This window comes from Meriones unguiculatus, chromosome 11 (assembly GCF_030254825.1).
Source record: "Meriones unguiculatus strain TT.TT164.6M chromosome 11, Bangor_MerUng_6.1, whole genome shotgun sequence".
Lineage (NCBI taxonomy): Eukaryota > Metazoa > Chordata > Mammalia > Rodentia > Muridae > Meriones > Meriones unguiculatus.
Window position 1 is genome coordinate 54020715 of NC_083359.1, and position 13909 is coordinate 54034623.

Sequence of the window (13909 nt, forward strand, 5' to 3'; positions counted from 1 at the left end):
TTATTAGGGAGTGGTGCCACTTGACAGTGATTAGGAGGTATGCCCAGGTTGAAGTAGGTGTTGCCTTTGCTGGAGGAATTGTATCTCTGGGGGTGAGCTTTGGGGTTTCAAATGCTCAAGCTAAAAAACCCACTGTCTCTTCCTGCTACCTGCCAATCTGGATGTGAACTCTCAGCAACCTCTTCAGCCTCACGTCTGTCTGCATGCTGCCGTGCTTCCCACCATGACAAAAATGGACTAAACCTCTGAAACTATAAGTCAGCTCCAATTAAATGTTTTCCATTATAAGAGTTGCCGTGGTTGTGATGTCTTTTCACAGCAATGAAACAGTGACTAAAGCACTAAGTTTATAACAATGATAATGCAGTTAATAAAACAGCTATTCTTTCTAGGAATTATGGTGCATGCCTTTAGCCCCCAGCACTCCAGCAGCAGAAGTAGTTGGATCTCTGTGAGTTTTAGCCAGCCAGGTCCATCTAAGCCAGGCCAGCCAGCCAGAACTACCGAGCGAGGCCCTGTCTCAGGAAAAAACAAAGCAACCGTTTGTTTGTTTGATTTTTATTATTTGTTTGTTTCTCAAAACAGGGTTTCTCTGGGTAGCCTTGGCTGTCCTGGAACTTAGCCTATAGACCAGGATGGCCTCAAACTCACAGAGGTCTGCCCACTTCTGCCTCCCAAATGCTGGGATTAAAGGTGTGCACCACTACTGCCCAGACGCAACTGTTCCCTTAAAAACATACTTGGACCTACTTTGAGACTGTTGTCCTTTTAAACACAATTATTCTGTAAATAAAAGTACTATTGTTCCATTTATATATAAGGAACTAAGACTAAAAAGTAAGTGTGACTTCTCCAAGAGAATATAAATTTGGGATGTGGAGAACTAGTATTTTCATGCAAACTTCTCTGCCAGACTCCTTTCCCTAACCTGTAGTCTTTGTTGAGTCCTTTAAGTGCTTTTGCATCCTTGTTGCTCAAGCTATGATCAGCAACATTGGCACCACCTGGCAACTTGTTATAACTGCAAAATTTAAAGCATCTCATAGGCTACAGCCCTAGTTAGCTACTGCTGTCAACTTGACATAGCCCAAGGTTATTTGAGGAAGTCTTGATTGGGGAATTGCCCAGATTGGGTTGGGCTGTGACCATGTCTGTGAGGAATTCTCTTGATTGATGGTTGATATAGTAGGACCCAGCTGACTGTGGGCAGCACCACCCATAGGGAGCCAGGCCTAGCCTGTATAAGAAAGCTAACTGAGCAAAGCAGAGAACGAATCCAGAAGCAGTATTCCTCCATGCTTTCTGTCCCAGGTTTCTGTCCTGAGTTCCTGACTTGAACAGGAGAACTGAAGGAACCCATTCTTCTTCTAAGTTGATCTTGGCCGTGGGGATTATCACAGACATAGAAACCAAACTAGAATGCTAACTGAATCAGAAATCTCCACATAAAGGATGGCATTACCCATTGACAATCTTGATGACCTGAGTTTAATCCCTGGGCACACGCACACATGTGCCACTCCCATGCACATGCAATAAACTTAAAAGTGTAATAAAAAATACTTCTGTGGTTGCTGATCATGTAGAGAGTATTGTTTTTGACATTATGAGCATGTGCAGAATAGATCAAGAATGCAACAAATTGTCTACAATAATCTAGAGCTAGGGATTTTCAAACATGTTTGTGTTGGAAGATGGTATATCTTATTGGTAGATTTGGCAGTAGGGTCACTGAGCCACATAAGGAGAGAACCAAATTCAAAAAGTTGTCTCTCACCTTCACACAAACTCCATGACATGTGCACCCTTTTCAATCATGCACATACATATACAGTGATAATAAATACAATTAAAAATAAATTTGATATAGGCAATCATTCCCAATTCACAGGAAAAATTACACTTTTTCTCATCGATTTTTCTGTTTCACCCTTTACAGAAATGCCTACAGCAAACACTCCTTTCAATAAATATCTAATGAGTGCCTACCAAAGGCTAGTGTGCTGTTCTAGAGGCTTCACATAGAGCAAACAACCTCCCCACATCTCTGTGCTGCTCTCTGCATCTTCGGATCTTTCCCCATGAGCGGTCAGATCCCTTGACAAGGCAACACCTCTAGTTTCCCATTTGGTGAGTAAACACAGGAAGCCAAAGCCCTGGCTTTGAAGGAGAGTCAGGACATCCAGCTCTCACATCTGCTTTAGCCTCGTGTGGAGGTAGAGAGCTCCTTTAATCCTCTCTGGAGAATAACTCCTTCAGTCTTCTTTGGGCTGGGAACTTCAAGACGATCCAAGGCTTCAGTGACTCTTACATAACTTTCAAAACCCTTTAAACTAAAAAAAAAATATATATTTAATTTGTGTGCCTCTGTGTGCATGTGCATGGTCACATGAGTGCCACAGTAAGTATGTAGAGGTCATAGGACAACTTGGGAGTCTGTTCTCTCCTATCGTGTGGATTCCAGGAATCAAACTCAGGTTTTCAGCCTTGCAGGCAGGTGCCTTCACCAAGTGAGCATTCTCACTGGTCCCTTAAACCCTTTTTATTTTTTCTCAACTTTTTAAATTATTATGTATATTTGGGTATTTAGCCTGCATGTATGTCTGTGCACCACATGGAGAGAGTACACAGATATCCTGGGACTGGACTTTCAGACAGTTGGGAATCACCATGTGGTTGCTGGTAATCGAACACGGTCTTCTGGAAGATTAGGCAGTGCTCTTAATCACTGAGCCATCTCTCCAATCTCCAAATGCTTGTTTCTGTTCTTGGCCCCTGTACAGCCTATACTTGCAGAACTGACATGAAGATGCCAACCTCTACCAACTTCTGACACCTGGTGGGGTGGGGGATAGTACAGAATGAATTCCAGGCCAGCTTGAAATATCTTGGAAACAATCTGGAGAGCTTGTTTTAAGAAATTAAAAAAAGAATCCTTTTCATTTTAATGGCATTCTAAGAGGAAATAAAAGTAGATCTGAGTTCATCTTCACTATTTAACTCAGCTGTTTTGTTTGTTTTTGAGACAGGGTTTCACTGTATACCCTTGGCTGTCCTGGAATTAGCGCTGTAGACCAGGCTGGCTTTGAACTCACAGAGATCAGACTGCCTCCTGAGTGCTGGGATTTAAGGCATGTGCCACCACCACCCGGCTTTCTTTCTTTCTTTTAAGATTTATTTATTTTATGTACATGACTGCTCTGTTTCCCTGCATACCAAAAGAGAAAATCAGATTCTATTACACCATGTAGTTGTTGGGAATTGAACTCAGGACCTCTGAAGGAGCAGCCAGCATCCTTAACCACTGAGCCATCTTTCCAGCCCTTCATCAGTTCTTTACACTAACTTAAATTCTCTGTTCTTCTCATTCAAACCCTCATTTTTCTCATTTGTCCTTAAAAGTAAGTATGTGAATAAAAAAATATTTTTTTACTGGTAGGTTATTGTATATAAGAAGAGTTCGCTGGCACAGCCTTTATGGCTTAAATTTAAAAAAAAAATTATGAATGTTTGCCTGCATGGTATCTGTGTGTCATGTGTGTGCCTGGTGCCTAAGGAAGCCATAAAAGGGTTTTGGATCCTGGGAACTGGAATTATCTATGGTTGTAAACCACCACGTGGGTGCTAAGTGCTGGGTGCTGGGAACTGAGCAGGCAGTGCTTGTGACCACTGAGTCATCTCTCCAGCCCCAAGACACACTTGAGTGTGCCAAGGCCTCATATAGCCCAGGCTGGCCTCAAACTAACTCAGTATGGTCAAGGATGAACTTAAACTTCTGATTCTCTTTCCTCTACCTCCCAAGGGTTGGGTTGCAGGCTTTTGCCACCATGCCCAGTACATGCAGTGCTGGTGATTGAACCCAGGGTTTGTGCATGCTAAGGAATTGCTGGGTAACACCACCAGCTTTACCTTAAAAGTTTTAAGTGGCAACAAGACACTGCTTCTCTCAGCAGATCAAAAACTGGTGATATGTGCTTCCACGTATTCAATGAGGCATACATTTCAATTCCTGTAGCTAACCCACAAAGTTCTGTGAGTGAAGAACCTGCTCAAAACACGCCATCTGCATGGTCAAACCCCGACACAGTTCAAAAGAATGAAGTAGATTTTCATGTTCTTAGCTGTTACAGAGTATGTGTATGCATTCCTTTATGTTCAAAGTACACATACAATTTTCACAATGGTGGCAGCATCCTGAAGGGAACTAGGTGACTAGGAGACAGGAAAAGAAAAACTAAGGGAGACTTACTTTTCTTCATGAAACATTTATATCTTCTGAAATTTGTCCTGCACTACCTCCCCATCTCCCTCCCCTACCCTCATCAGGTACCATGTAGCTAAGTCTGGTTTGTAACTTGCTATGTAGCAGGCAGCCTTTGAACCTTACCACCCTCCTGCCTCAGCCTCTGATTTCATTTTGCCTACATGTCTGTGCAACATGTGTACATTTGGGACTGGAGTCACAGACGGTTGTTAGTCACTATGTGAGTGCTGGGACTTGAACCCGAGACCCTTGCAAGAACGAAGTTCTTAACTGCAGAGCCCTCCAGACTGCTCCCACTTATTTTTAAAATACAAAGACTAACAAATAGTTTTGCGATGTTGAGATGAGGTCGAGTTATGTAGCCCAGTCTGGCTAAACTTGTGATTATCCTTCTGCAGCCTCCTTAGCGCTGGGATTACAGGTGTCTTACTGACCATGTGCATCTCATCTCCATGGATTCTTCTTCCAGTCTGAGTGTTCTCACTACTGATCCCCTTAACTAGAAACTCTCTCTCTCCTCTAGACAGGGTTTCTCTGTGTAGCTTTGGCTGTCCTGGACTCCCTTTGTAATTCAGGCTGGCTTTGAATTCACAGTCCACCTGCCTCTGCCTCCCTGAGTGCTGGGATTAAAGGCCTGCACCACCACACTCGACTCAACTGGAAATTCTTATGTGTGATGAATCATGAATGCTTTGTTAGACTAGAGACAGGGTCTCATATGTATCCTTGTTATGCTGGAACTCACTATGTAGATCAGGCTGGCTTTGAACTCACAGAGATCCACATGCCTGTATCCTGAGTGCTGGGATTAAATGGATGTGCCACCACACCAGTCTGTGCTCGATTTTAAATATTCTTATACTATCAATGTTCTTTTCTTGAAATTTCCATTTTGTGTTTTCACTTCTGTTTTACTGAGCCTTTTGGAAAGCACGGGTGACTACAACCTTGTAAAGAAGAGGAGAATGTGCAAAATCATAGATGGGAAGGAACACGAGGCTCCCTCTTTACAGCTAGCCTACACCAAAGTGGAGGTTCATTTGAACTGGTAAACTTTCAAAAAGTGCAACAAGTTACTGTTAAAGCCTTCACATTTCACGTTGAATTAATCTAATGACAGCATTTAGATAAGAACCCAAGTTACTCAAGATACAATCAAGAGTTGAACCTGTGTAAAATTTTGAAGCTAAACTTATAGATCTGAAAAGGCTTAAAAACCAACTTGTCCAGACATCATAGTTGATAAAAGTCTTGCCTAAGGTTACAAGGCAAAGTGTGTGTGTGCGTGCATGAGTGTGTGTGTGTGTATGTGTGTGTGTGTGTATAACAGGACAAAGGTGAAGAGGTGACTGGTGTCCATGACAGTCTGAGTTAATGGAAGTTTGGCACGCTGGCAGAAGCCTAGTTAAGATAATCAGCTTAAAGAAGGCTTACAGACCTCAACTTCTCCTTACCCAGCCGGCTCTACAAGAAACCAACTGCCCTTTCTTTTAGGTCTCACCCTCCATTTCACAACCCCCCTTTCCATATCTAGAGTTGGAAAAAAAAAAAAAAAGTAAACTAACACAGAGTTTTCACTGTTCCCAGGGTATTTTCAATCAATTCTCTAGTATCCGTGTGTCCATTTGGGGTAACCACAGAGATGTTCTGGCCTCAGTCCTATTTCCTCCTTCTACTATTAAAATCTTTCGCCTAGATTTGAGGTACCCCATTTCTGCCGGCGTTCGGAATCCGCACGCCTTCTCTTAAGGACTTGTGTACAGAGCAAGAACATATTTTAAACAAAGCGAGTGTAAGCACAGGATCAGTCGGATCCACTTGCTCCCGCGTTTCCCCGTGGGCGTTGTGGCATTCTACGCAGCATAGACTACAAGTCCCAGGAGCCCGCGCAGCGACGGTGCCTCGGTGAGCTCTTCCCTCGCTCCTTGGAGAAGCGGAGAAAGGTTCTGGCTAGCGCCGGGCGCCCTAGCTCTTCTGCCGGGGCAGTGGCGGAGGCTGGAGGCCCTGGCAGGGGCGTCGGGAAGGCGGATTCCGCTTTCCTCCAGCGCTAGGGGGCGGGAAGAGGGGGTCGGGCCAGCGGCGCAGCAAGCCGCGCAGACAGCGGGCTGAGCGATGGAGGCCGACGGGCTGCAGTGGGCCGGCGAGTCCGTTTCGGGCCCCGGGCCGGGAGGCGGCGGAATGATCCGCGAGCTGTGCCGGGGCTTCGGCCGCTACCGCCGGTACCTGGAACGGCTGCGGCAGAACCTGCGGGAGACCCAGAAGTTCTTCCGCGACATTAAGTGCTCCCACAGCCACAGTTGTCCCTCCTCCCCCGCGGGCGGTGGCGCGGCAGAGCTTGGCCCTGCCGGCGACGTCGCCGAAGCCCCGCTGCCAGCGGGTAAGGACAGGCCCGAAGGAGAGAGGAAAATTGGAGGGTGGCACCCCTGTCAGCAAAAACAACCCAGGAGGAGGCGGCTAGTGGGAGTGGGCCGCGGGGCCTGGGCCTCGGGGATCTGAGATGAAGGGGAGGATACCCTTGGGGAGAGGTGGCCAGGGCTCGGGACCTAGAGGCAGTATCCAAAAAGAGTAAAGAGAGTGGGAAAGTTGCTTTGAGTTGGAGGTTCTCAGTTTGGGGACGGAGTCCTCCGAGTCCTCCCAGTTAGGCATTAGCTGTGTGTTGGTGGAGTCCTGGGCGCCTTTGGTCTGCACTGGGATGTGTGCCGGCGCGCGGGGTTTGGGTGTGTAAAGTGCTTGCAATCCAATCAAGAATCATTCCTGTGAAGGTGTCCTCTAAATAGGATTCGGAGTTGCCAAAGAAAATGGATATGTAATGGGTGCCAGCAGTTAATTGATGAGGGACGTTACTTCTGCTGATGGTGAAGGAGTTAAGGATGGCTTATTTGTTATTGTTGGGGGTGGGGCGGGGCGCTCTGATCCCTTGAAGAACTTGCCCTTCTTGATTTTTTTTTTTTTTTCTGGGATGTGTCAGAGGTCCCAAATTATCTTAAATACTGCAAGATCTTTGATCCTTCTTGATTACTTTTAGATTACTGCAGTTGGTGGGGGGGGAACTGAAGGGTTTAACTGCTGTGTTTCCTTAGGAAGTTGATGGAAGGGAGAAACCACAGTGGTTCCATATAGATAGGCGTCCAGGGTTGGGGGGCTGGGTAACATAACATCAGATATGTCCTTGGTTTTAAAGTAGTGATTCTCAAGTTGCAGTGGAGATTGAAATAACCCCAGGCGTGTATTAAAAATGCCGTATCCTCTGTCTCATGGATTCTCATTGTGTAACCGTGGTAAGTGTGAAATAAGAGTCTAATTTGTCAGTCAAAGATGCTGGGATATGATACAGGTGTTTTATTAATACTTTCAGAAATATGATTTAGATGCTGGCGACAAATTTGGACTTAGGGTGAACTTATTAGTTGGACTCTATACTTAGGTGCATGTTTAATATTTTAAATTTGTCTGAGACTCCAGAGGGGTGGAGTTAAAGATGTGCTGGTAAGTTTTGATAGGGCCCTCATTGATACTGTTTAATTGCCGAGGGTAGCAATTTAAAAAGCCCTTATTTTGGGCCAGCAAGATGGCTCAGATGGTAAATGTACCTGCCACCAAAACTGATGATGCCCTGAGTTGATCAGGAGAGAACCTACTCTTAAAAGTTGTCCTCTGACCTCCACACATTGGCCAACACACACACACACCGTATTTTTAAAAGTTTTATTTATTTATTTATTTATTTTTTGAGACGAGGTTTCTCTGTGTAGCGGTGCCTGGCCTGGAACTCACTCTGTAGACCAGGCTGGCCTTTAACACACAGAGATCCAGTTGGCCCTGCCTTCTGAGTGCTGCAATTAAAGGTGTGTGCCATCATCGACAGGCAAAAGATCTGATTATACCTCAGGAGAGAAAGAGCACTACCTTTTCTGAAGTTGTGTTTTTGACACATCCAGAGACTTGCTCTCTAGGGGTGAACTGGAGGAACTGACCTATGAGGCCATCAGAGAGCCGCTAGTGAGGTGGCCTGTACTTTTAGATGGCCCAGAGGATATGCCCTAAGAGTGCTTTGCAGCAACTTCTTCCATCAGAAGAAGCTCTACTTTAGAGCCTTCTGTTTTCTGCTCTTACTTTAAAATGACTGTTTCAAAGTTACTCATTAAAAAAAACAATTCAGAATATATTTAACATAGAACGATGGAGATTTTCAAAATTTCAAGCATCTTGGTTGGTTTTAGTTTTCTTTAATGGCAAACCTAAGACATACAAAAACACCTTTGTATTTTGCTTAATTGGCTTTTCTGGTTGACTGCATCGTGATCTAATTTTTGCATATTTAAACTTTTTCACTCTTTGGAATGTGCCCATCTCTCTAAAATCCAGGAGGACACAGATGAGAGGATAGGGAACAATTTGATTTTGCTCCACACCATGCTTCCCAGTCATCAAGGAGGGTTTTAGGTTTGGGGGTGAGGCTGCACCAGAGTTTTAAGTATCTCTTCCTGTACCTAGTTGAAAGATGCTTTCATTCCAGTTATTTTGGTAAAGGTGTTAGAAAGTAGAGCCAGCCGTTAAAGGACAATTAGCTCTTTGTGGCTGGCTGTAACTTTTTGACAAGGTCAAAGTCATTGGAGGCTGTCTCAACTTTCTTTTGTGAGTGTTGGTTTCTGATTAATAGGGACTCAGAACGTGAAGGGAAGGGGCGCTCAGTTCTTAACCTGACAAGTCTTTCTCTGCTTAAAGCAGTGTGATGTTTGAGCAACTGAAGATCAGGGACTAAGTATAATTTGAAGTCAGACCAAAAAGATGGCAACCACAATAAAGCAATTTATAATGTTACATCTCATATCATTTGTCATAATATAAAGCATTTTTTAAAAATTTTACTTTCAACCACAGAGAACTGGGAAGAACTCCAAACTCCTCTCTTATTTTTTATAGTTTTATATTTACTCAAGTCAATGTATAAATGTAGATGGAAGGCCAGGCTGGGTGTCATGTGCCTGTAATTCCAGCCCTGGAGGCAGTTAGAAAGATCTGTTAAGTTCACAGCCAGCCTGAGCTCTATAGGGAGTTCCAGGCCAGCCAGGGTTACTTAGCAAAACCCTGTTGCACACAGCTCTTCCCCCATCAAAAGAAAGAAAGGACAAAGAAAGAGTAGATGGAATTAGGCATGGCAGCATATGCTAGCAACCCCAGTGCTCAGGAGGCTGAGCAGGATTGTGAGTTCCAGGTCAGCTTGGACTGTGTAGTGGTCGTGATGGCAGTGGTATAGATTAAGTAGAACTTTTTAAATGTATTTTTGAAAGTAGTTTTTGCTTGTACAAACTGGACCATTAAAGAAGGTACACTGATTCAGTTCTCCCTTTGTTGTCCAAGTCATTTCATGTAGCCTTGGGGGAGAGACCCCTCCATCTGTTGAGTTTTTTGTTTTGTTATTTTTCTTCTCCTACCACAGCATTTAGCAGGCTTTGAACCCTTTTAGGAGTGGCAGGGTAGAGTTTTATAAAATAGAAGAAGGAAAAGTATTTGTCTTATTTTATGATCCAGTGGAGGTCCTAACTATTGCAGTTTGTCTTAAACCTCCAATTTAAGTATATGGAATGACTAACATATGTCTGGTTGAAATGCTGTTGTTTGTGTTGCCTCCTTTTGGTCTTAACTGATCATAACGACGTTGTGTCACAGCTTCCTCATCTGGAGATGGGAGTTGTCATCATCCTTACCTCTAGGATTGCTGGAGTTAATACTGCACAGGCTTAGAGCAGCCCTGGTAAGGTGCTAGTCAGCAGCAGCTGCCTTTTGCTTCAGATACAGTCTCGTTGTGTTAGTCTGGGCTGTCTTTAGCTCCTCTGTTCAAGTGATCCCTCTGCCTCTGCATCTTAATGGTAGGATTACAGGTACACAGCCGGCCCCACATTAGCCTTTATTAAATAGACATGTGAGTGCCTGGGATGTGCCGGTCAGCATGCTACATATGGGGGTTAAAAGGTCAAGTAAAGAAATTGGCCTTGTTTGGTAAGTGGATGTCTTCAGTCCTTCCACCTCTCTCCTTCTTCTCTCTGTCCTTTTCCTTTCAACAGAGTTTCAAAATGTAGCTCAGGCTGGCCTCAAACCTTTAACTCTGCTTCACCTCCCATCTCCCGTCACCTCCACACCTCCACCTGTAGAGATTACAGGTGGTCAGCACTACTTTTGGCCTACACTTTTCTCTTAAGAAAAACTAATTATAATTGTCATTATTACAGAGCACCTATTTGTATATGTTGGGTGATGGACAAAAAGAAGTTGGAGGCCTGAACTTGAGCCTCTGCAGAGGTATAATCTCTTGTAAATTTATACATATGTAACACATAAAGCTGAAAGGAAAACAGGAAGGTATCATGCCTAGGTTATTGGCCTGCCTGCCTGTCTACCTGTCTTGTCTGTCTATCTATCTGTCTGTCTGTCTGTCTATTCATCTATTCAAGACATGGTCTCACTATGTAATTCTGGCTGTCCTAAAACTCTCTGTAGTCCAGGCTGGCCTCTTAACTCACAGAGATCCACATGCCTCTGCTTCCCGAGTGCTGGGATTTTATGGTGTGCACCATCATACCATCCTGATTTTGGCCTTTTAAAATGAATTTTAATTCTCAGATTTTATAGCTAGTTGCTTCTTGTTATCTGATAAACATGTTTCTCAGCATTCTTTGGCCTCTTTTTGTCACTCTTTTGTATAAATGGGTTGCCAGAATTTTAGAAGCAAGGCACTAACACTGAAATGTTTATCACAGAATTTAGCCAGTGATGGTGCTGTGCCTGTGACCCCAGCACTCCAGGAGGCTGAGGCAAGAGGATCTTTGTGACTTAAGAGGCCAACCTGGACTACAGAGAGTTTCAGGACCCAGGTCTCCAGGCTTCAGGTCCAGTTCTGCTTCTGTGTCTCCTTGTGCTTTTCTGACCTGGCCTGGAAATAGACAAACACTCCTCCCAGAGACTGTTACAAATGAGTCCTAATTTAGAACCATACTTTACTGCAGTGGGAGACTTTACCTCATTCATTGATGATATAGCATGCCTTCCTCAGGCCTCTCATCCATTCCTAATCCCTGAGGCTCAGAACTTTAGGGACCCTCTTTGCTGATCTGAAGCTTGGGAGGAAATGGCCTCTCTGAGCATAATACCTTTCTGCACCCTTTCCTTTTTAGTCTGTCTTCTACCGCCCTAATCTTTCTTGCCTGAGAAAACCTGTTTCCCATGGCACAGGGAAGCCTACTATTTCAAAGGTTATAAAATTATGGCTGCTCCTAAAAGGAAAACATTATTGTCTTTAAGCTGTGGTGTACATTGCCTTTAAGTGTCACGCTGCTTAAGGGTTTTCATTATCACTTACTGTGTTTTAGTTTTAAGTAATTCTGTTGTTTTTGAGGAATTGTGTCTCATTGTGTAGCCCAGACTGGATTCAAATTTGCTTGGTGCCTCTGCCTCTGCAACCTTAGTCCTGGGATTATAGGCATGTCTATAATCTCAGTACTCACGAGGCAGGAGGATCACTACAAGTTAGAGGCCTGTCTGGGCTACATAGTGAGTTACAGGTCCACCTAGAATTCCAAGTTATTGGTACTTATTTCATTTTGGTTGGGTTGCTCTTCAGCCATGGGTTTTGTTTGTTGAGGCAAAGTACTTACTATGTCTCAACTTCCTGAGTGCTTAGATTATGGACTTGAAATGCCCAGATTTTTTTTTTATTTTTAAAAATCTTCTAAGATTGTGTTGGATACACTATTTTAATTTTAAAAATCCATGAACCATATTTTAAAAATAATTTCATGTGTGAGTATACTATACTTATGTCAACCCTTCCCTCTCCTTCCAATTCTGTTATGCTTTCCCCACACCCTCTTCTCAAATCCAAATATATTTCCTCCTTTTCTAGGCACTACACATTCACACACAAAACTTACCTGATCCAACTAGTGTTGCATGTATGTTTATGGGTTTAGGGCTGACCACTTAGGCTTGGGCTACCTATCTAGTTTGTCTCTGAAGAAACTGATTTTTCCCTCAGCAGTGAGGCTGGGGTTTTGTGAACCTTTTCCCAGTTGATATGTTGACTAGTGTGGTCTTGTGGTCTTGTGCAGGTCTCATGCAGGCAGCCATATGGTTGAGCATTCGTAGGTTCGAACGAACATGCTGAGCATCTGCAAGTAGTTTGTAAAGAAAATATGTATTTTGGTGCTGGAGAGATGGCTTAAAGCAGTGAAGAGCACTGGCTGCTCTTTCAGAGCACCCAGGTTTGATTTCTCACACCCACATGGTAGTGACTCACACTTTTCTGCAACTTCAGTTCCAAAAAATATGATGCTCTCTTCTGGCCTCCTCAAGTTGTGCACACATATGGTAATGTACATAATACATACATGCATACATACAGGCAAATCATGCATATACAGAAATTAAAATTAAATAAATGCTTTAAAAAGAAACCATGCATTTAGATTAAAATCTAGTGTGGTTATTAATTTTGTTTGTGAACTCGCTCTCTCCCATGTTCTGTTTCAGTAGACTAAGAGAACAATGACTCTTTCTGTGGTAAATGCACTTTATAAGCAGTCTTTTTGGGGCTGAGAATGTTGCTCAGCAATAAGAGCACTTGCTTAGAATGTGCAAGACCCCAGAATTGAGCCTTAGCACTGTAAAACAACAAAACTATCTTTTAAAAATAAAACTCAAAAATGTGTTATTGAGGTAAAGGAAAATAGAAGTTTCACTCTATGTTTACTGCTTAATTCCTACAGATCCTGGGTCTTGCTTCCCTTGTTTGCATGATAGCTATAGTATGCTCATCTTCCTCTGCCGACTAGATTTTGAGTGCCTAAGGAGGGAGACTGTTTTTATGTCTGTCCCCAGTTGCAGTAGTACATATGGAATTGCTTTGCATACAGTGGACAAATATCTATTAAATTATTTCCATTTCAGAAATATGAATGATGTTATGAAATCAAGTACAATTTAATTTTCATTTGAGAAGAACATTTCCACATACTAAGAGATTTGGATTTTTGTAGACTCACCTATATTTTACTACTTGGATCCTTTAAAAAATGTGCTTTTGGTAGATGGTTAGTTAGGCTTGAGCACCCCCCACCCCCTCATTACAGGTTCAACTTTTATTGAACTTTTTATATGTTAGCAAAAGAGAATTACTAAAAAACCCTAACACTACCATGTCATTACTAGGCTCCTCAGTTTCTCTTCTTTTGCTTCTACTTTCTCAGCTATGGCAGCAGTAATGGAGAGAGCAGGACTGCGTACGGGTGCGGCACCAGCTGTTAGGACAGACCCATCAGTTCCTATTTTTCAGAGACTGTTTCCAGTGTTCCTTGTTGTTTGTTTGTTTCTGAAGTAGATTCTCATTCTGTTGCTTGCTTGGGTGGTCTTAAACTCCTAAGTGTGATCCTACTTCAGTCTCCTGAGATTCTGGGGCTATAGACATAAACCACTGTACCTGGCTGGGTTGAAGTTAAAGTTCGTGTCCTACCCAAAATAATTATTTTTATGTCCCAAAGAATTATTTTCCTGCAATACCAACTAGACTGGAGTGCCGACAATACATGGGAAGTTAGGTCCCTAATGTTCATGCACTCAGCATTTCTCTGTAATCTGTTTTCCCAGGGCCCT

At 43.3% G+C, this 13909-nt stretch overlaps 1 protein-coding gene across 2 annotated transcripts in view; it reads left to right on the top strand.

Annotated features, from left to right (window-relative positions):
* The first annotated feature begins 6186 nt into the window (after positions 1–6186).
* Dstyk (dual serine/threonine and tyrosine protein kinase) overlaps positions 6187–13909 on the top strand; it is a 51461-nt gene continuing 43738 nt past the window's right edge. The window contains exon 1 of one of the 2 annotated variants that reach the window (XM_021636404.2): positions 6187–6641. In XM_021636404.2, the coding sequence (XP_021492079.1) occupies positions 6377–6641 (265 nt within the window). In that variant the 5' untranslated portion in view covers positions 6187–6376. Of the gene's footprint in view, positions 6642–7484; positions 7543–13909 lie in introns of those variants that run through there. The other variant, XM_060364271.1, reaches the window with a different exon arrangement.